Raw genomic sequence first — 23,910 nt, forward strand, 5'->3', positions numbered from 1 at the left:
AAAAAAAAAAAAAAAAAAAAAGAAAAATCAGTAGAGAAAGAATACAATACTATAAACAAACAATAACAAGAAAGAAAAGTGAATAAATATCCAGAAAGTAAAGTGACATTTTACCTATGAAGTGCATCAACATTGAACAACAGTCTCTCTTGTCTCTCTTTTCCGGGAAAATGGAGTTAATAGTTGAGCAGACGAGTTTTGTATCATCTTCCCGATAAAACCCCAATACTTTCCCTATCTATCATAATCAACCCCAATTAAAAATTAAAGCCCAAATGAGGCCCACCAGTTTTTAACTTGGGCCCAAAAAAAAGAAGATTAACACATTCTTTTGATTGTTGTTTCCTGCTTTCGTAGCCGTGATGACGGGGGAAGACGACGAGGCGTGTAGGGCTTCTCCGATCGAATCAGCTATAACGAACGATGATGCTTCTCGGCCAATTCAAAGGTATAACCGATTCAAACCCTTCCCAAATCATCGCTTGCTAAACCAATTTCGAATTATAATTTTGTTTTCTAAACCGACGCAGTAGAAAGAGAAATTGGGATCAGCTTGTTGCCGTTGATCGTGCAGCGGCTATAATTGAGGAGACGATGAGACAGAAACCAAGTTCACAGCTCGGGGTTGTTGGTTTTCACACGGGCAAGGTGAGGATTGTTTCCAGTTGGTATAACTGTAGATAACTAGTATTAGTGAAATGAGTTTTTGAACTGTTTTGGCAGGATTTAATGAGCAAAAATGTGAACATACATTTCAAATGCCAAGGTCGCATGTACAGTTTAATGATGAAGGCATCAGTGGAAGAGGTAACTCTGCCAGTGCTTGAAGCAAGGATATGCAGAAAGGTTGCGTTGGATGAAAGTACGGTGAAATTGAGATTGAGTTACATTCCACTGCTGGTGGGTTTTGAGGAGCAGTTTACTATTTCCGATGACGAGGATCTTTGTGTTTATCTAACATCTGCTGATAGAGAGAATCGCAGATGTGTTTTGTATGTGGAGGTCATCACTATCACAGAACACCCCGAGCAGCTTTCGAGAGCCGGCGAAGGAAGTTCTTTAGGTATAAACTATGAAGAGTTGAATTCAAAGGACGATGAGATCGGAGCTCTGTACGTAAAACAAATTGAGATGATGGAGGAAGATGAGGATGAATATGTGGCAGCTCGACCTGTTTCAGAGGCGAGTCAGTGTGTAGAGGCGTGGGAAGACGGTTTGAATATCACAATACAACAAGAGTTTGCTGATAAAATGGCAGTGCAAGAAGTGGTGTATATGGCCGCTTGCTCAAATGGTTTTGTGTTTGATGTGAAAAAGTCTGATAAACAGCGATTAGTGCTAAAATGTCCTAAAGAAGGATGTAAATGGGGTTTGCGAGCTTCAAAGATTGAAAAGAATGAAATGTTCTCGATTAGAAGTTACACCAAGATGCATACATGCTCTCGTGATGGTCAGAGTAAAAGCAAGAGGGGGAAAGTCACGCCACAGTTAGTTGCATCTCTATTGCATGAGGCTTATCCAGGAGAGATGCAAACTCTGACTCCTAAAAGTATCATTGATTTTGTTTGGACAAAATTAAGCGTGAAAATATCATACGCCACTGCATGGAGAGGTAAAAGTTTGTATTCAGGCTCTCTTGAAGATGATGTGGCTATGTTAAAGAACGAGTAGAGAGCTGCAGTATTTTCTCTTGGTGTTCGTTTGAAAATCTTCTCTTCTCTTGTAGGTGTTTAACTGTGTTAAACTTATCTATGTTATGTTTGTTATCTTTGTTAAACTCTTATGATAATATATATCTATGTTAAGGTTTACCGAGTTTTACCTGGTTAATACTTGAATGTAATATGTAATATTTGGTTGAGAACCAATATGGTGAAGGTAATATTTGCTTGAGAACCAATATGGTGAAGGTAATATATGCTTTATTTGTGTTTGTACTTATATTGTCTCTACTCAAAAGTAGGGGTGGGCATTCGGTTCGGTTCGGATCTAATCGGTTTTCGGGTATAAAGATTTCATCCCCATTCGGGTATTTCTAAATTTCGGTTCGGGTTCGGTTCGGATCTTTGCGGGTTCGGTTCGGGTTCGGATAACCCATTTAAATTATTTTTAAAATTTTAATATTCATTATATGCTTAAATTTTCTCAAAACCTATAAATCAAAATAATATATTACATATAAATTTGTATAATATATGTCAAAATACCTAAAATTAACATATAAATTGGTTTGATTTAAATATTTGGATAGAAAATCAATAGATATTTCAAGCATTTTGGTGTTTTGAATATATTTTAGCCATTTTAGACATTTACTTTTGACTATTTATGTATATTTTCAAGTATTTTAGACAACTTTAAAGTATCTTATATATTTTGGATATTTTTAATATATATTAAATCTAAAAATAAGTAATATATTTAGGTATATAAATCTATTTCGGTTACATTCGGATACCCGAGATACTTCGGTTCGGATCGGGTTCGGTTTCGGTTTTTTAGATACCAAAATTTTGAACCCCTTCGGATATTTAATCAATTTCGGTTCGGATTTGGTACTACTTTTTCGGATCGAGTTCGGTTCGGTTTTTCGGATCCGGGTTTTTTGCCCAGCCCTACTCAAAGGTGTTATAATGCGTTATTGCAGATGCACAGCAACCATTGCATCTATTATTGTCTAGCAGGAATCCGAAGAGCACTGACGATGCAACACGTTTAGCTGAGAATCTTATGGATACAATCAGTGTAGAATTAGAGGCTTCAAGGTTCATTTTTCAGTCAGTTACTTTACAGCCTGTGGCTGGTGGAACTAGCTATAGTGGGTATGCAGGAATATACCCTCAAAGCCACTCCACCGCAACAAGTTGCTCAAGTCCTTAAGCAATCAGGTTCTCCTGTTATCTCCACTGTGTCCCCTGCTTTGTTGGATAAACTTTCTGTTTACACCTCGAGATATTTTATAACATTTGTTCCAAATCGATACAACAATAATGGTAATAAGACACTGTCCCAAAGAGACCATAATGGGTGTCACAAAAAGGGAGACGGATTTACAACAATGTGCTTTAAGGGGCGCGCCACGTCTCGGCCACCTGCATGCTTAACGAACTCAGCAGGCGTTAGGAAGCTTCCGTGGCACACACACACAATCCTCACCTCATCGCCTTTCCTGTACCTATACAGAAACCCATCTATCTTTCTCCCGTTGGGTCCATCGCCTGTTGTTGACACGCATGGCATGTCGTCTATCATGTTACGTGCTGCTTGATTCTCGGGCAGAGGTTGAGTACTTGATGGGCTTCTTTCTATGGATGCTTTTGTTGTTGCTTCAAACACAAGTAATTATCTCAATAAAACAATCCAAATCAAAGACAAGACAAAACATAACCAAGAGAAAGACCCAAAGCTTAGACCCAAGCCTCTAATGCATTTTTTTTTATATAAGCAGAGAATCATAGACCCAAGCCAAGACTAGTTTTATGAGTTACTTGATCTACAGATCACACCTAACATTATATGCATTTTGATGAAAACACAAACAAATATAGTAATGTCTACGTTGCATTTTGGTGGTGTTAGACAATTGACTCACCCTATATAAAATAAAAATATAATCAACATAAAAGAATGATATCACTAATTCAAGATTTTGTTACCCTATTGATCAAGAATCAAAGAAACAAGACAAACAATCCCCACCAAGACCATAGAGAAAGTATTAGTTATTGAAGATCATGACAATGTTGTGGTACCTTGAACAGGAGGAGAAGGGGAGGTGTCGAGTTCGGACAAACCAGAGGAACCACTTCCGGAAGATCCAATAGATCCTTCTTCTCCTCCTCCACCAGCTTTGTGTTTCTCCCTAAGTACTCTCACGTTCCTCTGCTTCTCTAACCTCTTTCTCTTCGCCTCAAGCCTCCTCAAGCTCTGCAACTCCTTCCTCTTCCTCCACTCCTCCGTCTCCACAGGCAACGAGCAAGTCCTACTCAGCTCCGTTCCACCACCGTTGACCACAAGATCAGGAATAGAAGATGACCGCGCGAGCAGCCTCGTCTTCGCAAGTGGGTCCACACCGAACCTACCGTTGAGAGAAAGCCCTAAGTCCAACTCAATCTCTACCTCTCCGTCTTCAACGGACGACTTCTGTTTCTTGGACATGAACCTCTGCAGCAGATCTCTAGGGATCTCTTCTCCGTGTTCCCTTTTCTCAGCTCCGGACATATTATTTACAGAGAGATTAGAACTTCAACAGAATCTTGATAAAGCAATTCAAATCCCAAGAAACGAGCAAATATCTATTTTGGAAGATTCCATTTTCTTCAAATTGTGACCTTTCCTTTACTTAAATAATTCCCACAAATTTCAACATTATTACCGAAATTTTCTCCGACAAATCTCGAACGAACACTCAATATTAAGGAAAATAATAAATCAAAAAATAAAATATAAATATCGAAAGTACACTTTATTTGGTGTAATAACGACACGTGGTACCATGGCAAGGACTTTTAGAGCACCCACGTGGTGTTCCGGAATTCAGACATCGAGAAACAAAAACAAGACTCGTAGCCGAAAGCGTAGACGTGTCACATGCTCAGTGGTATTCACGTTGCAAGATGTGGATTTTGTAGCGACAGGTCGTCACGTGTCAACGTTTTATTATCAACAATCACAATATCTTCTTTATCGTCACATGTCCCACTACGTTCTCTCATGGAGAAGTTGACACGTGGAATTTGCTCTTGGAATTGGGTTGTTCCTATCTGTCGCTTTTGCTTTGATTAGAAACTTTTTGTTCGCGGAAAAAAATAAACTTTTTGTTTAATATCTTCTATGGATTGCATTGAGCTAACCAAAATAACTGTAACTTAGATTTCGCTGAACACATGGACCAATCCACCATTCAAACTCATATATTGTAATATTGTGAAATGTATATGTAGATACCGGTCAAAACAATTAAGAAACGAAATTCGAAAAAGAAGAAGACAAAGCATGTGAAACAGTGAAAGATACGTATGAAATTTGTGTACATACTTTGTGACTTTTACGGAGCAAGAGAATCTCTAGACAACACGCAACGGATCAGATGGTAGGCCTCACAACGAATTACCCTTTTAAACCAACTTGCAAAATCCATCGACGCCATTCCTCTGGATGCTTGACACATGTGCACACTCGACACTCACACACACGTCTCCCTCCGATAGCATCACAATAGCTAAGCAAAGCAATCAAACCAACCTATAAAAAGATAAGAGTGCGCCGAGAAACAAAAGAAACTAGAAAGAGATTTGTTCAGACCTTAAAATGTAATTTGAATCCAAGTATTTTTTCACGTGTAACTGCATCGTTGAGTTTATACAAGTTACACATGATTTATTTAAGTAGTGGTTTGTTAATTGAAACAAGTAATATGTATGGAGTGAAAAGTAGGATTATAATGGAGAAAGGATCTCGTAGTTCGTTGTACTATATTAAGGATACTTAGTTACTAATCTAAGAAGCATAAGAGATTGTTAAAGAGGTCATGGTTTATTATCCTCACAGTAAGATAATCTTTTAGTTTCTGTTTCTGATTGGAACTTATAACAATTTGAATTATATAAATTGGATTTTGAAAAAAATCGTTTAGAATATTACCGATTTGCCGCCTAACCATGAAATAAACTATACGCGAATGATGGTTTTTAAGGAAGTGCGATGATTGTGTTATTTCAGTTTGAAAATAGTTTAAACAAAAACATGTCCAACCAACATGTAAACGAACAACAATAGAGATTGCAAGACTACTTATGTATGCAACTCAAAGTAATTATGGTCCATGTTCCCAAAATAGATTGGAAAACTAAGACCTTATTTTTTATTTTTTGGGTCAAACTTAGATCCTATTTTAAAAGAAAACTAGAATAGAACACGCGCCATGCGTGGATAGTTCCATTTTAAACATTTATTTTATTCTATAAGTTTTTTGAGTTCGTCTTTTCTATCTTCTAAAATGATCATTGGTTGTTACTGGATCTGAAACCGAATATAAATCATTGTATATGAAACGTCAGTCGGACGTCGATATCAGCTCTAACTCTAAATGAATCATCTTGAACTACTAATCTTAATCTTAATTTTTCATCCGGTTTTAAATGTTTTAAGATCTTTTTATAAATATTTTATGTAATGAAATTTATATGATTTAGATGAATCAATGTTTAATAGTTCAAAATTAAAATATAACATATTAACTCCAAAATATGACTCTAATTTAATAGATTAGATATGTTTTATTTTTTTTTTAAACAAAAATGAATATTTTTTTAAAAAATTTAACAAAATATTTTGAAATTTTATTTCGAAAAAGAAATCAATTTTAATTTTAATTATCAGTAAAATATAATTAAAATATTTTATGTGATTTTAATTTTTATAAATATTTTCTGTGATTTTAATTTTAATTTTTTAAAATTTAATTATATTTTAATGATAATCAGAATTTAAATTAATTACTAAAATAAATTGCAAATAGAATTTTTAGAGATTTTGTTAGAATTTTATTAGGAAAGTTATTTGTTTGTATTTCAAATAAAAGATTAAGATATTAAAAGATATTTTAATTAAATTATGCGTAATTTGCTAAATTTTTTAAGGGATTGTCCAAATAAAAAATCATACATAAAGAGAAGTAAGTCACAAGACTCTAATTTAATAGATTAGATGTTTATAAACTCAAAGAGGATATTAGAGAATCATTTCTGTTTTGTTATAAATGATTAATATAATGTTAGGAAAATGTTTAGTTGTTTCATTTTATATTGTTAGCATAGTTTTAGGAATTCTTTTGGATGTTTTTGTTAATATTGTTAGCAAAATATTACAATTAATCATTGCTCCATTTCTTTTACTCATTAATAATTCTAAAATTTTAATAATATAGAATATTCTAAATCTAAAATTTAATACATATACTCTATTAATTTATACATATGCAATATTTCGTATGAAGCAATACTTCAAAATTAGGCCTTTTTTTAAGTAATACTTCAAAGTTTTCTAATATGCATCACGTATTTGCATACCAGACGAAGAATGGATTTCAGAACCGAATCTCTTCCATAACCGACCACGAGGTCTTCTCAGAGTTGCAGTCTATCTTGAATTCATTATGTCTTGAGTTAAGCACAACGTGAGACATGTTAGTCAGGAGGCTGTTTTCTTTTATTTTTTTGTATTCTCTTTGACGGACTCAGAAGTGGAGACAATGTGAAGAAACAAATGAAAAAACCATATTGTTACATGATTTTTGAGTAGAGTTTGTGAATAGGTACCGACTCTTCTTAATGTTTCAACATTCAAAGATTCAAATTTAAGAATAAACGTTTGTTAAACTGGATATATATTGTATAATCTAATTATAGTTATTAAGGGATATATTTATTTCTAAAGAGTTGTGAATAGGTCCAAATTTAAGTGGTAACATGTTTAAGTAGATGAAAAATAAGACTCTGATTTAATATATTAGATATTCATGTAAAAATGAGAATCATATTTCTAACCCTCTGGAAAATAACTAACCAAACCGTTCCACGTCATCTTTCGTCAAGCAAAGCCCAATCTCAACACCGCTGGTTCCATCTCTACTCTCTGACAACGAAACTGACGTGTCCTTATCGATCGTCACTATCTCTACCCTCAACGGTTTCCCCCACCCGATATCCGACCCGTAGATTCCCAACCGGGTCGACCCAGCCACTGAAATAATCTGTCGACCCGGTTCCATTGTCGTAAACGCCTCGAACGGTGAAAGCATTTTCTTCTCTATATCCTCCGGAGACAAACCGTTGAACAGTGTCGAGAGTGCACGTATGTAACACCAAGAGGATGACAACCACAGATTTTGCAAGTTGGGTTAAAAGAGTAAATGGTTGTGGGGCATATACCATGTGATCATTTATAATATTTTCACATACCATGTGATCATTTATAATATTTTGTTACGTGTAATTTGGTGCTCCGTCAGTAGAGTTTATACAAGTTACACATCTTTTATAAATTATATCATATGTTATCAATTTAATAAACTTTAAAATCTTTAAAAAATAAGTTAGTTCATCTTTTCTGAAACAGAATTCAAATTGATTTTGAACATATAATATATTTATCATTAAATTAACTATTCAATTAATTATTAATGTACAAAAATATATTTTTCTTTCTATTCAGATATAAACGCTACAAAATTACTTAATAAGATTAAAAAATATGTGATTATTAATGATTGATTAATAAAATTTTGATAACAATACAATATTCTATCATTTTTGTTTAATTTTATATTATCAAAATAAATTAAACAGCTACATTAATCATATAATAAAAATTTAAATTTTTCTGTATAAATTATATTTTAAATTTTTAAAATTGACTTTAAATTACGAAAATTGTTAAAAAGTTCCAAAATTGTTAAATTACAAAAATCAATGGTTTAAATTTTTTGAAAGGATATATCACAATTCATCAGTGTCCTATTTGAATACTTTTATACTGATCTAACAAGTACAAAAGATTGTTTAAAGATTTAGGTTTTCTTATTCTTATAGTAAAATGATGTTTTAGATCTTATTCGTAATTTGAATTTTAAAAATTCAAATTAAATTGTAAGTAATAACTCAAACCTTAGAACTTAGCAAGACTCAGTTAATCTACAACGAACCATATGTTTTTTTCTGAGTCCATATCTATTTTTGTACGAGAAAATTTAAGACGCGCTTTTCCTTTCCCCAATAGTCGATGATATCGGGACATCCACTTCAGTTCTTCCTATGAGATTTTTAGGCTTGAGTTTTAGAGTTCCGTCTTTTCCTTCTTTCAATCCTTGTCTCTACAAAAGGAATGTGTACAACCTTTCATGTTTTCAATTTAATCCAACATATCACAGAAAAAAAAAAGAACAATAGAGACTGCAATACTTCATGTGTATTATGCAACTCAAAAAACTAATTATGGGCCATGACAAAATAGATTTGAAATTATTAACCATATTTTAAAAGAAACTATTCATGTAAAATGAAAATTCAGTAATTAGTTGGAATTGGCTTATTTCTCTTTTTTTTTCAACCCGCGGGAAAATAACGAACCAAACCGTTCCACATCATCCTTCGTCAAGCAAAGCCCAATCTCAACTCCGCGGGTTCCATCTCCACTCTCCGACAACGAAACCGACATGTCCTTATCGATCGTCACTATCTCTACCTTCACCGGTTTTCCCCACCCGAAATCCGACCCGTAAATTCCCAACCGGGTCGACCCAGCAACTGATATCATCTGGCTTCCCGGTTCCAGCCTCTTAAACGCTTCGAACGGAGAAAGCATACTCTTCTCTATATTCTCCGGACACAACCCGTTGACCCATCCGCTCAAACTCTCCACCGCCGAGACAAACCCTTCTCCTTCTTCCAAGATTGGCTCCGCCTTCGCGTCGAAATCTCCGGCCCCGACAATGCAGTTCCCGAAATACGTCGGCGGCAACGGAGGGTTTAGCCGTGACCGAAAGTCCGATGCGAAACCTATACACACGCGCCGGGTCGGATCACCGCCACGCGCTTTAACCAAACATGTCATGACGTAAGCGTACGTGATGACGAAAGTCGACAGACGCAGCTCGGCTCCGGCTTTTGACTCGGTCTCGACTCGTTCGCGGAGCTTCTGAATGTTTTCCCGAGTCAAACGGTACAATGTCGGCTCCGATTTCCTTGGAAGGAAACAGCTTTAAGCTTGGTTTGTTGTTGGAAGCGGACATCCACCGGTTCAAGAGTTTTGTCTCGAGTCCGGTTGGGTCTCTGACAACGGTACGATCCATAGAAGGGGTTAGATCGTGCGGTAGAGGATCGTGTTCTTGTTAGCAGTTGTGGGCCCACGCTTTGAGAAACATGGCTGTTGTTTTTCCGTCCAAAACGGCATGATGTGCGGTCACGCCGAGAGAGAACCCTTTGTTTGGGAAGAAAGTTATCTGAACGGCGAGAACGCGAGCTGACTCGTCGGAGACAGGTAACTCTGGGACTAAAGGATGAAACTCGGTGGCGGGACGAGGTTCGTCTCCGGAGAGACGAGAGAGTTCACCGTTGGACTCAGCCACCGTGACGTAGACGGCATCTTTTTCGTCGGGAGAATAGACAATTGACGGTTTTGTGTATGTTGGGTTCCACACAAGACGGCCGGCGAGTGGGAGATAGTGGAGGAGGGTGGCGGAGAGAGAGGGTTTGAGTTTAGATATGAGGACGGAGCGAGTTAACTCGGGGACTCGGTAAAATAGAAGGCGGTCAACGGGGTGGAGTTTGAGCCAACCCAAGTCAAAGTACGTGAGGGGAAGTGTGACCGAGTCAGAAGGCGGTGGGCTAACTCGGACCACCTCGAGTATGTTAACGGTTGGGCTAGAATGAACCATGATGACTAGCGGTACTAGAGCTGGAAATTTTAATCATTGTCCGCGGGCCCCGCCTCGTTTGACCTGCCGCGGGGCTGGTGCGGGTCGAACCATTTGAAATTTTTAAATCGTGGGTGCGGGTGCGGGTCGAGATTATTTTGAGCGGGGCGGGTGCGGGTCAGCCGAATTTGAATCGCGGGTACCCGCCAACCCGCAAATTAAAAAAAAAAACATTTTTGAAAAAAAAACATTTTTTCGTAAAATATATAAAAAACAATAAATATTTGTATAATTTTAATTATAAATATATTTTTTAATAGTATTTTTTAAAAATAACTATTATATAAATAAAAAATAATTATTTTTAATTAAAATAATTATTATATAATTAGAAAATAATCATTTTTAATTAAAATAACTATTTTTAATATAATTAATATTACCCGCGGGTTTGGCGGGTTACCCGCGGGTTTTGGCGGGGCGGGTGCGGATATAAAAGTTTTTGTTTGCGGATTATGCGGGTCGAGTTTTTGAATCGAAAAAATGATTCAATCCGCGGCGGGTCGGGGCGGGTTGACCCGCGAACCCAGCACTACGCGGTACCAATGTAAAAACTTATTTGTTTGACTTTTGCTTAGTGAGTGTTGGGACTATGTATAAGGCGCACTTGGAGGTTGTGGTCTCTGTTACTTACTTATCTCCCAAGAAAATCAACTACCGGCTAGGTTTTCTGAGAAATTGCACACTTTACCTAACCGGTGGGTGGATATTCGATATTTCGATAACATCATTCAAAATCCTAGTAAAGAAAATTATATATATTGCTTTTTTCTTTCTTTCTAATTTTATATCATAGGCACTTTCAAGAATTAGATTACATATGCTAAAAGGTTTGAATAAATTAAAAAGACCCCAACCTTTGTAATTGCATTATCCACAAAATAAACATATGATAGTCTGTAGTAAATTTTATAAACCCTAGTACGTTTTTATTCTGTAAATTACACACTATAGATCTATGCTTATTCTATCGGTATAGTGGAATTTTAACCACCTTAAGTCAAGAACGTGAATGGGAAAGTCGGTTGCGTCATGAAACGAGTAGGTTGCTGAGTTGACTCGAGAGATCTTGCTTACCATTAGCGCCATTGATGAAAAAACAAAAACAAATACTTTTTCTTGATAGAAGCAAGTAAACACACACAAATTTCTGAGATGAACCTTTTTATAATTCATATGCCCCTTTACGATATAACGCTAAATTCGTTTTTCCTGTATAAACGAACTTTTATATTAGTCATTCACAGACCAAATAACTACAATACTACAAGTGGAGTACTACAATATCATTTTGACTTAAGATTCAAACCAGCTTTCCTATCGGCATGTGGATATGCTTCGCAAGACATTATAAGCTGTGTGCATGATTAGTTTTATAAATTTGATATGCTTTAGTATCAATCAAGATTCAAACTTAACTTTATACAAATTGCAGTTTAAAATCACTATATATTTATAAAGATCACTATATTCTGTTTATTTGCTTATAACATTAGATCTTGTCAATAGGTTTTGGAAGATATATTTAGATAAATCCAATTTTTCACATCGATTTTTAAGTTTAGTTTTTGTTAGTCGGTGAAGAAGCCGTATGTACTCATCGAAATTTAGTATCTGGATTAAACGAAATTTCAGAAATTTTTTTTTTTGCTGAAAACATTACTCGACGGATAGCATAACTACACATAGATACACAAAATATAAGGGCTGGGGTATTGGAGCGCTTAACAATATTTTAACAAGTTGCTCTTGAAATTGGAACATGTAGGCGTTACATAATATATCTTTGGTCTTAAAAAGAAAAGTTGCATGCATGCAGCGTTAAATACGTGATGCAATTATTTCCAAACCATATTCAAACAAAGAAATAAAAGTGTCCATCTCACTCTTCCTCAAACACAAACCTATCTCGGCGCCACCGGTCTCATCCCTCCTCTCCCACATCGAATACGCTGGATACCGGTCAATGGATACAATCTCATGGTTAACCGGTTTTCCCCACCCGAAATCTGCCCCGTACAACCCCATCCGGGTCGATCCAGAGACGGACTCAACATGAGTATCCGGTTTCACTTGCTTCATTCCATCAATGTAGGACTCCCAAAGTGCTTCAATCCCTCTTGAACCCAAACCTTTAACTGAGTCACTAAGAATCTCCACAGCACTAACAAAGCCAACTCTTCCCAATAGATTATTTTCTTTGTAGCCAATGCAGTTGATAAGAACCACGCAATTCCCCAAGTACCTCTCAGGAACCGGTGGATCTAACCGGTTCCTAAAATCGGCTGCGTACATGAAAAGAAACGGCCTCTCTTTGTTGCCTCCATGCGCCTTCACAAGGCAGCTCCAGACATAAGCGTTTACTATAACGAACGTTGATAAATGAAGCTCATGCTGAGAGCGAGTTGACTCTCTCTTGGCTCGCTCTTTGAGTTTCTCCACATTCTCCCGAGTCAGCTCGAGTGTTATCCGGACAAGATCAGTACAAATCTCTCCCACTGGAGGCGGCTTCATGGTTCTCTTGCCATCTTTTTCATCTGAAAAGTAAGAGGTGTATTCCAAAATCTTGGATTCAAGACTAGGCCGAACATTGATGAGAGTACGATCTAATATTGGAATAAAGCCACTAGGTAAAGTCATTATTCCGTGTCCCAGTGATTTACAAATGCGAGCCCATGCTTTGATAAACATTATAGATCCTACACCGTCCTTCAGAACATGATGTTCCGCTAGGCCGATGCAAAACCCTTGGTTAGGGAACAATGTGATTTGGAGAGAATATAGAGATGTAGAGTCACACGTGACCGATAACTCCGGCACCAAGACACGTAACTCCGTCTGTGGACGTAGGCCCTTACCGGAAACAAAGAGAAAATCAGCGTTAGATTCAGCTACCGTTAGCGAGACAGTGTCGTGGCTGTAGACAACAACTCGGGGCTTAGGATCTTGTTGGTTCCACATGAGGTGACCAGCCAACGGGAAGTAGTGGCGGAGGACGAGGGAGAGAGAGAGGGAGAGCTTAGGGAGGATCACGGAGTGAAAAAACTCGCGAGATGACTCTGGGAGTTTGTAGAAGATGACTTGCTGAGTAGGATGTGATCTTACCCACCGCAAGTCGAGGGAAGTGAGCGGGAGGATGAGCGGGTCGGCAGAGTGGCGGGACGAATCAGCTGCGGGGCTAACTTGGGTGATCTTGATTACTTTTAGCCCCATTGATGAAGATAATAAACCAGCGTTATGTGTTGAACTCTAGCTCATTGTAAGGGAGATAGAGCTTTCATCAAAATGCAAAAGTAGGTTGACTTTTTTTTATAATAGATGGTTCAAATTATTATTTCATTTGAAGTCAAACCTTAAACTGGAGATACCTATGTGGTAACGTGAAACACCAGCTGTTGTCATGTGAAGATTAGTTCTGTCCGCAAAGGAACTTTTGATTTTTTGAATCCTTAAATATTGTTTGTTTTTCCATAGTAATTCCTAAATCTTCGCCACCAATTACGCAACTTGTCAGTGGAGATTGCCATATATAACACTTCTTAACTTTTATTCCGCATCTGAATTAACACAGCTTGAAAACATACAGAGTTTTTGTTGTTGTTAGTTATCGATTAGTGGTTGTTTTCATTAGATTTGTTAGGTTAATTGGTTTATGTAGATACAAACAAACCACCAAAACTTAGGTACATATAAATATAATCAATATTGGAATTGGCAGTTCCCCCATGTCAGGCTTCTGCTGGAACAAATTATTCAAGAATTGTTGTTGTTCCTTGTACTTTACCATTGTTAAAAGCAGACAAAATGTTGATCTCATATGCTTTCAGCACAAAAAAAAATACATTACAAAAAACAAAGCAGTTTCAATGGCCTTGCATGTCCAATATCTCATTGAGTTGTATAATCCTTTCTAGTTCTTCACTAATAAGATACCTGATATTTTGCTTGTCCTTGCACTCGTTGTTCTTTTCCATGTCCATGTAATACTCTGTTTTAATTCCCCTATTAACATGAGTGAACAACCAAGAACTACTATATCATTCAATAACTTTGATCATCAAATGGGTACAAGAAGTGATCACAAAAAGAGTAAGCACTAACCTCTAGCATCAGAAGGAGCCATGTGAAAAAACATTACAGAGCCTCAGGACAATATGATAGCCATCTTACCGGTTAGAGGCTCTTTTCTAATCGGATTAATCCAGTTTTGGCAGGATACCTGAACATGAGGTTGAAACTGACAGAGACAAAGAAAAGATACCAAAGTAATTAAGTAACTTTCAAATAGTACTGGTGATAGATAAATAAACAAAAGATCTTTGAGACTCACTTGCTCTTCTTCCAATGTTAATATCAGCTTTACAATCTGCAAGAGGAGAAACTATGTCTGCAAGCAACCCATTCAGATCAAGAACGAGAAGTTTTTTTCTCCTTGAAACCGATGGATTCGACACATTACTTCTTAAATCATTCCACCCAAGAACTTCATCTTAAATAATACTATAGATTTGGGGGATCATATTTTACCTGATAGTTCGTAATTGCTGAGAGCCTCCTTCAGCTGCTGACTACTGATTCACCTTTGCCAAAAAAAAAGTTTACTAATAGAATTCAACAGAAGGGATGTGTTGGATTTTGTGATAATCTTCTCCTTCTTCCAACAGTCTCTTCCCCCATTGCTCTCCCATATATGTAACACTCAGATCCTCCAAGGAAGTGATGAATCGCAGCCCTTCAGGAATCTCCTTTAGTTTCTTGCAAGCATCTATCTCGAGAGTATAGAGAAATGGCATGGAGCCTTCTTCTACTATCCAATCTTCCAGCTCCTCTAGTTTCCTTATTCTTAGCATCTGTAACTGAGGAAACCCACCCCTTGAGCACACCATTCTCCTCCCACGGAAAGATCGATACAGTAAACTAACCTCTTTCAAGTGAAGCAACTTCTCTAGAACTGGCATTGGATCCTCTTTCAAACAACACTCAGTTAGAGAAATGGTTGTAAGGTGAAAAGGAAACTGTTGCTCATCAGGAAACTTTGGCATATAGATATACAGCTTCAGCTTTTTGAGATGAATGCAATCCAAAAAAAATCCTTCTTCTTTACCATCATTCGGGAGAGCATACCATATCCTCTTATCTATAGTAAGATTCTCCAAGTGTGGAAGTTTACTTAGAGATGAAGATAGAGTTTCCATGTTACATTTTTTACCTCTGATATAGATAGAAAGAGTTTTGAGCCGTGTCATACCTCGGAGGTCATCCACACTCCCATGCTCTGTTGAGAAATTCTCCAATGTCTCCAGCTTGACCAGATTACCCAATTCCATCTTTACCTTATTCTTTATTTCCAACGGAAAATGGAGGTATACCAATTCTCGCATCTCTTTCAAGATATTGGGCATGTAAACTCTATTTGAATGTACTTCTAGGTTTAAATAAAGCAGCTGTTTCATATTCCGCATAGAAGAAGGTAGACGATTTACACTTGCACAAAATAAACTCAAATATCTCAAGTGGATGAGCTTCCCGATGCTAGAGGGTACTTTCCATCCTTCAAACTTCACCCGGGAGAGATCTAACACTCTCATCAGTTTATGCCTTGTAAAGAATAAACTTGTTCCCCTCCATCCTCTGCACTTGATAAACAAGAGAGTTCTAAGGCTTGGATTCTTCACCTCCGTATCCACATTAAATGTTTCATCAGGCTTGTGTACAACAAGTCTGCGAGATTTACAAGAAGATTTGGAGTTTGCAGTTGATGTGCCTTGAATAATTTCTACAAAATTCTCTTCTTCAGCTTTGAGTAAACAAACTTCTCTCATCATGTCATGCAACTGACATGTTTTAAATCTTGAAGTTTCAACGTCTCTTTTAGAAATAACCATGTTTCTTTTCACTAATTCTTCTATGTATCCATCTGCAACCTCTCGAATGCTCGCTCCAGCGTAATACCTTGGCCTTTGTATTCCTTCTGCAGCCCAATAATATGACAAATCCTCCACATCTATTTTATAATCTTCTGGAAAATGGGCTAAGTAGAGGAAGCAATGCTTCAAATAAGCAGGCAGCTCTTCAAAGCTCAGATACAAAACATGGTAAACAACATTTCTTTCATTAAAGCTAGTCCCTCCGACGATATAAGATCCAATATTCTCATATATCTTTTTCCACTCACACAATGTGTATTGTGCAGCTAACAAACCTCCTAACACTTTTAAAGCCAAGGGTAGACCTCCACAATGTTTGATCATCTGTTTTCCCATCTCTTTCATTTCTTCATCAATCTTGAATTCTGCACATCAAATTATAAAAATGTTTCCGAAGGATCATATATGTCTTGGGGATATTGTATTATAGTCAATTTTCTTTGATTTACTTGAACAAAAAAAGTTCCAAATATATCATCCTTAAAAACTTACCAGATGTGTCTTTCATTGGAAATGCTATCCTTTGAAAAAGATCCCAACTTTCTTCAAAAGTTGGGCATTTTGGTTTGAATGTAACGCATTGTCTATCTGCATGTAGTGCCACTCCTTCATTACGAGAAGTAAGTAATACCCTTCATTGGCAACGTTTACCTGTTGTACCCCATGACACATCATATCACGAATCACCTTAGAGATCCTCTTACTTATGGCTTCCATACTGAAAGCAAGTCCCCTGTGTTCAAAAATACTGCAAGAAAACTTCCTTGCGCTGTTCTTGATACCCCGTGTATTTTTGAGTTCTTCTTTTAGAAGAAAGGTTTCGACCATATCTTCCGCATCCAAAACAATTTCTTTGATATCTTCGATAATGTTTTCCATCATGGCACTTGTATGTTTCTTGGCATATGCATCTTCCAGAAAACACCTTAACATTTTCATATCATTTTTTAGTACATTGAGTTGCTCATTGAATCCCTGAAATCGCTCAGATTCTCGGACAAGGAGGTTCCAAAGCCTCTCAACTCCAAACGACAAAAGTGTCTCAGCCATAAATCTCCTGCTCAATCATGTGATAAGTAATCAATAACCACTAGAGGACGATCATTGAGTTCATAGTCCGGATAATATTTCTCAGCAAATTCTAGTCGAGATAATATATACTATTTTGTGGGATTTAATCTATGAAAGATATGAACAATTGAGATGAAATAAATATGCAGCATACAAAAATAAAAATCACCTCTTGGATATCGATTTTCTTCCAACTGATCTGTATAAAAGAAAATATGCGAATGTGTTTTAGTTAGAACTCAGCTGAAGACCTATTATAAGAGTTGATTATTCTCAGTCAACACCAAACGACAAAAACCAGCTATATTCACGATGATGACTGAATCTATTGTAGCCACTATTCACGGACAATCAACCTCTCAAGATAGGAGTGAATCTTTTGTAGCCACTTACTTTTGGTTAAAACTAGTTTTGGATGGAGATTATAATTTTTGAGCAATAGAAAAGGCGATTAGGATATCTTTATCTACAATCACACGCAACTCGCAAGTGAAGACAAGAAAAAAAATGTGTTAATTGTTCTTCAATAACAAACCTGTGAATCAAACAGGTTCCACTAATACCTGTAGATGATCCAGACTGTGGCGGTGCTGGTGGGATGTTTCAACAATGGATGTTTCAAGCCAATATATGGACTTGTCGCTTAAAAGTTAAGAGACCGGTTCTTATATTCCGCTAAGAACCCCACCCTAAGAACTCCCATTAAACGTGCTCTTAGTAATATAACAAGTTGACAAAAAAAAAGAAAGAAAAAAGAGATGGCCTAACAACCTTTCAATGTCAAAAGTTACAAACCGAGGCAAAAACCAAAATCATAGGTGAGAAATGAGAATCTCTGAAAACAAAACCAAACTATCTTATAAGAAACAAATTACAGGTAAGTAAGCAAATTACTTGTAGTATCCAACCTCTACAATGAAACACCCAAAAAAAAAAAACTATAACAACAACATCAAGCTCCTTTCAGTTACTATTTTTTTCTTTCTATCGCCTGTTTTACCAACCACCTAGAAAAAAAATCTTCCAACAATCCTTCACTTTTCTACCGTATGAGGTTTCTAAATGCGTATATGTGTGTGCATACGAGTGGCCTCTCTATAAAACTCCCAAGTCTCACTAGCTTCAGTAATAGCTTCTTGCCCAAAAGGGTTCTTCTTGATGAAATCTTGAACGTTTTCAGCTTCTACTAACTTCTCTAGATGAAGTCTCAGATCACCACCATTACCTGAATTTCCACACAAGAGGTTAATTTTTCATAATCTACAAAAACCAAAGTCCTGATTCTTGATTGTCAAGTATAAGGGAAAAAAATGAAAGTTTACCTAAGGATGTGTCTGACTTGTTCTGATGGCTGTATGATTGTGGGAATATCGCTGTATATGGCTGTAACATTTAGATAGTTCATTCAAAGAGTTAAAACATGAACGAGACTAATGAATGGTGTTCAAATGAACAGTGTTAAAGAAGCTTACAGGGTTAAGCAAAGCCTTGTAAGGAGAATCATCCAGCAAAACCGTGTTAGTTTCGTTGTAATCACCCTTCTGCCAAGGAAGTCTTGGGTCGTGTTTCTCCCAGAGCTGGTTTAGATCCTTGAACACCACGTATTTGTGTCTGTTTTCAAGTGAACCAAGAGTCGTCGTAGCACAGTAAGACATGTCCTGTAACAAAAAAAACAAATGAAAATTAGACAGACAAGAAAAGAAAAAACAGAGGAGGTCATTGCAAGAACATCACATACCCAGCAAAACAACAGTCTCCTCTTCATATCACCGAGCAAGAACTCAGTGATTCTGTCCACATTGTTCCTATAGGAGAAAAGAAAAAAAATAGTTAAAAAAATTGATTATATGATATTAACTTTTACATATATGATTTTATGTGAATAAAGATAACAACTTAATTTAAATATATGATCTTGATTTAAATATATGTTTAAAAAAAAAAGATTAGTGTGAATAAAGAATAACAACTTAATTTACATATATGATTATGGGAATAAAGATAACAACTTAATTTCCAGATTAATGTGAATAAAGAATAATAAGAGTAATGGTCTTACTTCTTTCTAGAGGACCAGATACCAACTTCAAACTTGTCAAAGCAGAACTTCAAGAACTCTTCACAAAAGGGTCTTTTAAAAACTGACATAAACAAAATAAAATAAAAAATTGCAGAATAATTATAAGTAAATTTCAAATAGTACTGGTGATAGATAAATAAACAAAAAAGATGTTTTGAGACTCACTTGCTCTTCTTCCAATGTTGATATCAGCTTTACAATCTGCAAGAGGAGAAACTATGTCTGCGAGCAACCCATTCAGATCAAGAACCAGAAGCTTTCTCCTCCTTGAACCCGATGGATTCGACACAGAAGCTTCGTTGTTCTTCTCTAGATCCAAAGGTGGAACCTTTTCAGTGTTTTTTGCATGAACATCAGCCTCCTCTGACAAGCTCAGAGAAGCAGAAACTTCCTCTATCTTCTTCTCTTTCTCTTCTTCTACAACTGTGACTTGACCATTCCCGCTTCCATCAACCACCACAGGTTCGTTTTGGGATAGCACTGGAACCCCTTCTACGTTATCAACCATTCTCGCTTTCTTGATCACAGATTCCTCCTCTACAAGATGTTCAATTGCTCTCATTCTCCGTGGAACTCAGAATCTGCTAGTTAAGCTAAAAAAAAAAAAAAAAAGTCAAAACTAACTCGAAACCACATAAAGTATGAATCTTTCATGGGTTACGATGATCTGAATCAAAACAATATTACAAGAATTGGATCAAAACTCTAGATTCAATGACATTGGATAAAAGGAATCAATTATCTTGCTTACAATCAAAGGATTCGAGAAATTGAAGAGAGAATTGGAGAGTTGACCTTGTTGGTTGGAGAAGAAGCTGGAGGGAAACAGAGTGTTTATGTGAGTTATTATTGATTTGAGATTTGGTTGGGAAGACGAAGAGATCTCAGACTTCTCAACGATTAAAACGACAGCTGCTCGATGCCGTTTGGTCTTCTTCTCCATGGAGGTGCTTTTTAGTGGGGTCCTTTTATTCCGCGTTTGTTTTAGTTACTACGGGTCCGGTTTACTCGGGTGGGTTAACTTAAACTTCATAACCACTAATCCGGGATTAGTACCTAATTCATTTCTTTTGAGTTAGCATTCAAAACCATGGTCCATGGCCTGGTTATATTTTGAACTTTTCTATTTGGAATTATACCCATATATAATTATATTTATTTACTGGAAGTGTGATACATTAGAAACTTTATGAATTAACACTTGATAAATTAATAAACACCATAAATTAATAGATTTCTTCGATACCAAATTAGGACGGTTCAAAATATGACATAAATCGATAAAATAATAAGACAATATTTTTTTAGAAAATTCTATGTAAATGTATAATCCCATTAAAATTATTATATGTATATACATTTTATATAAGTACAAAACCAACCATTATATTATTTGTTTTATATTCACAATGGAAATTCTTTATATTTTCTTAACATGTAATATATTTTGATGAGATTTAGTAAAATTATATCTAAAAACACATTTGAATTCTATGAAACATATTTTATATACACTAAATAATAAACTAAAACTAATATAAATGTCAAATTTCAGAATGCTGATTAATGTATATACATTAAAATCAAATATTTTTTTTCTTTTAGAAAAAATATATCTTAAAATATAAAAATCTAAAAAATATTTTTTTTTGTAAATTAATAACTCTATGAATTAATAAAATATCAAACACCTCACATTATTAATTTATAGAGTTTTTACTGTAGTATTATCATATTTGGATAGTTATATAGTATAAAATAAATAGTAGAACCATATTAATGATATGGTTAGATTTATTCAATGTTTCAATCTACTCACCACATCATTTATGCTTTGTTCTTCTTCCATTATGGCTAATGGGTAGTTTTTTTAATTGGTTCATGGATGATGATTATGATTGTTTCTTGTTAGAATGTTGATGTTAGTTGCAATTAATACTTAATTAGATTCCATTCAAGTCTAGACGTTTTCATGTCTGGAAAGTCTCTTGTTAAAAAAATATACTTGGACCATGCGGTTGGGTTTTATGCTTTGGCATCTCTAAACTCTGTTTGGAGTTAAAGAATATTGGCTTTGGTGCTGTGGTTTCTCGTGGCATCTTCAAGATTTTGACCTGACATTTCTTCTATCGCAAGGCTAATAAGTAAGCCTAACTTAGGCTTTAAAGTTTCCACCTCTGTACAAAATCCTAGACCTTATCCGGGTCGGTAAGTGAGAGAAGAAGTATATAGGACTCATGAAGCTCTTAGAACAGACTCCCAACGACCGTACTTGGAGCTGAAAGTGCCTCCACCATGCCCCTCAGCGTACTCAAGCATTGTAGCTCTCCCGCACTCATCCCAAACTTTAGCTATTTCTTTAAGTGACATTGCTTCCTTCATAGACAAACTAAACCTCGATCTAGCTCTCGCGGATAAATCCTCATACTTGTGTACACTGCAAGGAAACAAATCCGTATAAGATCAAAACATATATTACGTTTAGTTCCCTCTTATGATCAACCAACTTCTACTAGACTCTCATACCTGGCGGTATCAAAGATGACTTTCTCTAGAATTGTTGGGGAATATGGATAATTCTCAGGAACTAGTAAGCGCAACGGCTGAATCTGTGACTGCAACAAACATGGGATATTTAAGCATCTGAACCAAAAGACAGACAAGAATAAGTTTGGAGAGACTTACGAGATGTCCTGAATTGTAAAGAGCTTTGAATGTGGCACTGAGAGCCACAGGGACATAAGCACACGTGACGACGACTGTTCCTGAAGTAACTTTACTTGGACAAACATCTTCATTGCATATACTCACTACTGTCTCCACAAGTCTCTCATTTATTTCAATGATTTCTTGCAAGAGAGCATAACTAGGCTGCAAGATTGAGACAGCGCCTTGTTTCAATAGTTCTTTTCAAATATTTTTTTTGTTAAAAAGAAAATTTAAAAGTCTCCATATAGTTTACCTCAATCTTGTTAACCTTGGAGGAAGATATAGCAGTAACTGAGCGCTTGAATCTCTTGGTAGGATGTCTATCTCCTTGTTGCACACGGAACCTTGTCCTCTCACTCAAATCCTCCCCTAAACGAGCTCTAGATCCTCCAATGGTGTGGACCAAACCAGCAATCATGTCACTCAAACTGATGACCGAACTCATCTCACTTACTGACTGTGCCAAAGATTCAGGTGATCCTGATTGAAACTAGCAAAGCAACACACACATAAATTAACACTTTGATCAAAGATAAGATGGAGAAACTAAACTTGAATCATCTAATATGACTTCTTCACTCACCGCTTTTATCAGACGATCAATAGGCCGCTCTGTGATTGGCTCTGGTGGAAGATGCTCCTGAGCTGCTGTGGACATAGTGTTGTTCTCATCTTCTGGTTCCATCCTAGGCCTTGTTTGATGGGTATGAGAAGGAGGGAGATGAACTTGTTGCTGCCGCTTCATTGCCCTCCGAGTCACGTTCAGGTGATGATACTCAATGAACCTCAGTAACTTTGCCTCATAGAGACTAAGCTTATCTCTGTGAAACTCTGATACACTGCTCTTACAGACATTTAAGAACGCAAGAACTCCTTCCAACGTCGCTTTGCTCGCCTTTAGCCATTCAACCGGCATGTTATGCTGAGGAAGAGAATCAATCTCCCGCAATTTATCAGATATTGATTTGTAAAATGTACTCAGAACAAGTCCATACTTCTCCTTGAGGGCCTTTATCTGTAAGAAAATTATGACAATGGATAGGTTTCATAGGGATAAATCATATATAGTTTCATGATTTGTGATGTTGAGATACCTTTTGATAGGTCTCTTCCGGCCAGTCATCACCACCACTGGTACTAGATGGATGTGTATCATTCAAACGTTGTAGCATCAATGGTTGAGACTGGTCCACCTCTTGGCCTTGAATACCCAACAAACTTGGTCCATGCACATTAAAGCTAGCCATTAGTGTGTGTGGCTAGCAACAAGAAATGATCAGACATTAAAAACACATAATCAAGAATCATTATCAAGAAATCACTAGAACAAACCAATATCATCATATTCTTCCATTAGTGTGTGTGACCTGACCTTAAAGCATCAGTTTTCGAAGTAGCGTGACAATCACGCAACTTGCAAATGTGTTGCTATCGAATAAAGGAAACGTAAGAAGATCGAATAAAGAAAAAGAGTACAAGAATGATAAGATCGCAACTCACAAGAAGAATTTAATCCACGAAACAGTCGGAGATCGCGGAAGGAGAGTGATCGATGAATTGAGGAAGAAAGGAATCCAAGATCTAGGTTAAAACTTTTGAGAAAGACTCGAAGGGTTTTCAGAGCGGGAGAGACTGATTAATTGAAGAGA

General features: G+C 36.5%; 7 protein-coding genes and 1 pseudogene across 12 annotated transcripts; 1 reads left to right on the plus strand and 7 right to left on the minus strand.

The window, feature by feature from the left end:
• The first annotated feature begins 346 nt into the window (after positions 1 to 346).
• Positions 347 to 1,857, plus strand: LOC106313520. Of its 2 annotated transcripts, none has more exons than XM_013751341.1 (3): positions 347 to 448; positions 531 to 648; positions 724 to 1,857. In XM_013751341.1, the coding sequence occupies exons 1-3, from the start codon at positions 363 to 365 to the stop codon at positions 1,669 to 1,671; spliced, it is 1,152 nt and encodes a 383-aa protein (XP_013606795.1). In that variant the 5' UTR covers positions 347 to 362; the 3' UTR covers positions 1,672 to 1,857. The 2 variants fall into 2 exon arrangements, with proteins under 2 accessions (XP_013606795.1, XP_013606796.1); XM_013751342.1 differs by having other exon boundaries at positions 534 to 648.
• A 1,076-nt stretch (positions 1,858 to 2,933) lies between these two features.
• LOC106315692 (ninja-family protein AFP3-like) lies at positions 2,934 to 4,411 on the minus strand. Its single transcript, XM_013753492.1, has 2 exons — positions 3,753 to 4,411; positions 2,934 to 3,326 (listed from the first exon to the last, which is right to left on the minus strand). The coding sequence occupies exons 1-2, from the start codon at positions 4,219 to 4,221 to the stop codon at positions 3,031 to 3,033; spliced, it is 765 nt and encodes a 254-aa protein (XP_013608946.1). The 5' UTR covers positions 4,222 to 4,411; the 3' UTR covers positions 2,934 to 3,030.
• A 540-nt stretch (positions 4,412 to 4,951) lies between these two features.
• On the minus strand, positions 4,952 to 7,916 carry LOC106316970 (malonyl-CoA:anthocyanidin 5-O-glucoside-6''-O-malonyltransferase). 2 transcript variants are annotated; one of them, XR_001265015.1, is made up of 2 exons: positions 7,567 to 7,916; positions 4,952 to 5,244 (listed from the first exon to the last, which is right to left on the minus strand). XR_001265015.1 is itself a non-coding variant. In XM_013754838.1 (2 exons), exons 1-2 carry the CDS (start codon positions 7,799 to 7,801, stop codon positions 5,118 to 5,120), a joined length of 339 nt encoding a protein of 112 aa, XP_013610292.1. In that variant the 5' UTR covers positions 7,802 to 7,916; the 3' UTR covers positions 4,952 to 5,117. The 2 variants fall into 2 exon arrangements, 1 of the variants encoding a protein (XP_013610292.1); XM_013754838.1 differs by having other exon boundaries at positions 4,952 to 5,221.
• A 992-nt stretch (positions 7,917 to 8,908) lies between these two features.
• Positions 8,909 to 11,128, minus strand: LOC106316320 (annotated as a pseudogene).
• A 1,167-nt stretch (positions 11,129 to 12,295) lies between these two features.
• On the minus strand, positions 12,296 to 13,690 carry LOC106314094 (BAHD acyltransferase At3g29680-like). Its single transcript, XM_013752033.1, has one exon. It carries the CDS (start codon positions 13,685 to 13,687, stop codon positions 12,296 to 12,298), a length of 1,392 nt encoding a protein of 463 aa, XP_013607487.1. The 5' UTR covers positions 13,688 to 13,690.
• A 1,310-nt stretch (positions 13,691 to 15,000) lies between these two features.
• On the minus strand, positions 15,001 to 17,851 carry LOC106313601 (probable disease resistance protein At1g59620). Of its 2 annotated transcripts, XM_013751463.1 has the most exons (3): positions 16,894 to 16,990; positions 15,397 to 16,766; positions 15,001 to 15,330 (listed from the first exon to the last, which is right to left on the minus strand). In XM_013751463.1, the coding sequence occupies exons 1-3, from the start codon at positions 16,907 to 16,909 to the stop codon at positions 15,076 to 15,078; spliced, it is 1,641 nt and encodes a 546-aa protein (XP_013606917.1). In that variant the 5' UTR covers positions 16,910 to 16,990; the 3' UTR covers positions 15,001 to 15,075. The 2 variants fall into 2 exon arrangements, with proteins under 2 accessions (XP_013606917.1, XP_013606916.1); XM_013751462.1 differs by adding an exon at positions 17,642 to 17,851 and having other exon boundaries at positions 15,001 to 17,458.
• A 438-nt stretch (positions 17,852 to 18,289) lies between these two features.
• LOC106315601 (uncharacterized FCP1 homology domain-containing protein C1271.03c) lies at positions 18,290 to 20,478 on the minus strand. Of its 3 annotated transcripts, none has more exons than XM_013753375.1 (7): positions 20,348 to 20,478; positions 19,718 to 20,133; positions 19,532 to 19,613; positions 19,211 to 19,277; positions 18,945 to 19,130; positions 18,795 to 18,855; positions 18,290 to 18,697 (listed from the first exon to the last, which is right to left on the minus strand). In XM_013753375.1, exons 2-7 carry the CDS (start codon positions 20,112 to 20,114, stop codon positions 18,531 to 18,533), a joined length of 960 nt encoding a protein of 319 aa, XP_013608829.1. In that variant the 5' UTR covers positions 20,115 to 20,133; positions 20,348 to 20,478; the 3' UTR covers positions 18,290 to 18,530. The 3 variants fall into 3 exon arrangements, with proteins under 3 accessions (XP_013608829.1, XP_013608828.1, XP_013608827.1); XM_013753374.1 differs by having other exon boundaries at positions 19,718 to 20,145; XM_013753373.1 differs by having other exon boundaries at positions 19,718 to 20,145; positions 20,304 to 20,478.
• A 1,247-nt stretch (positions 20,479 to 21,725) lies between these two features.
• LOC106317853 (probable mediator of RNA polymerase II transcription subunit 15c) lies at positions 21,726 to 23,702 on the minus strand. Its single transcript, XM_013755638.1, has 7 exons — positions 23,634 to 23,702; positions 23,356 to 23,520; positions 22,845 to 23,276; positions 22,515 to 22,751; positions 22,238 to 22,423; positions 22,079 to 22,167; positions 21,726 to 21,989 (listed from the first exon to the last, which is right to left on the minus strand). Exons 2-7 carry the CDS (start codon positions 23,506 to 23,508, stop codon positions 21,788 to 21,790), a joined length of 1,299 nt encoding a protein of 432 aa, XP_013611092.1. The 5' UTR covers positions 23,509 to 23,520; positions 23,634 to 23,702; the 3' UTR covers positions 21,726 to 21,787.
• Positions 23,703 to 23,910: the final 208 nt, after the last annotated feature.

This window comes from Brassica oleracea, chromosome C9 (assembly GCF_000695525.1).
Source record: "Brassica oleracea var. oleracea cultivar TO1000 chromosome C9, BOL, whole genome shotgun sequence".
Taxonomy (NCBI): Eukaryota; Viridiplantae; Streptophyta; class Magnoliopsida; order Brassicales; family Brassicaceae; genus Brassica; species Brassica oleracea.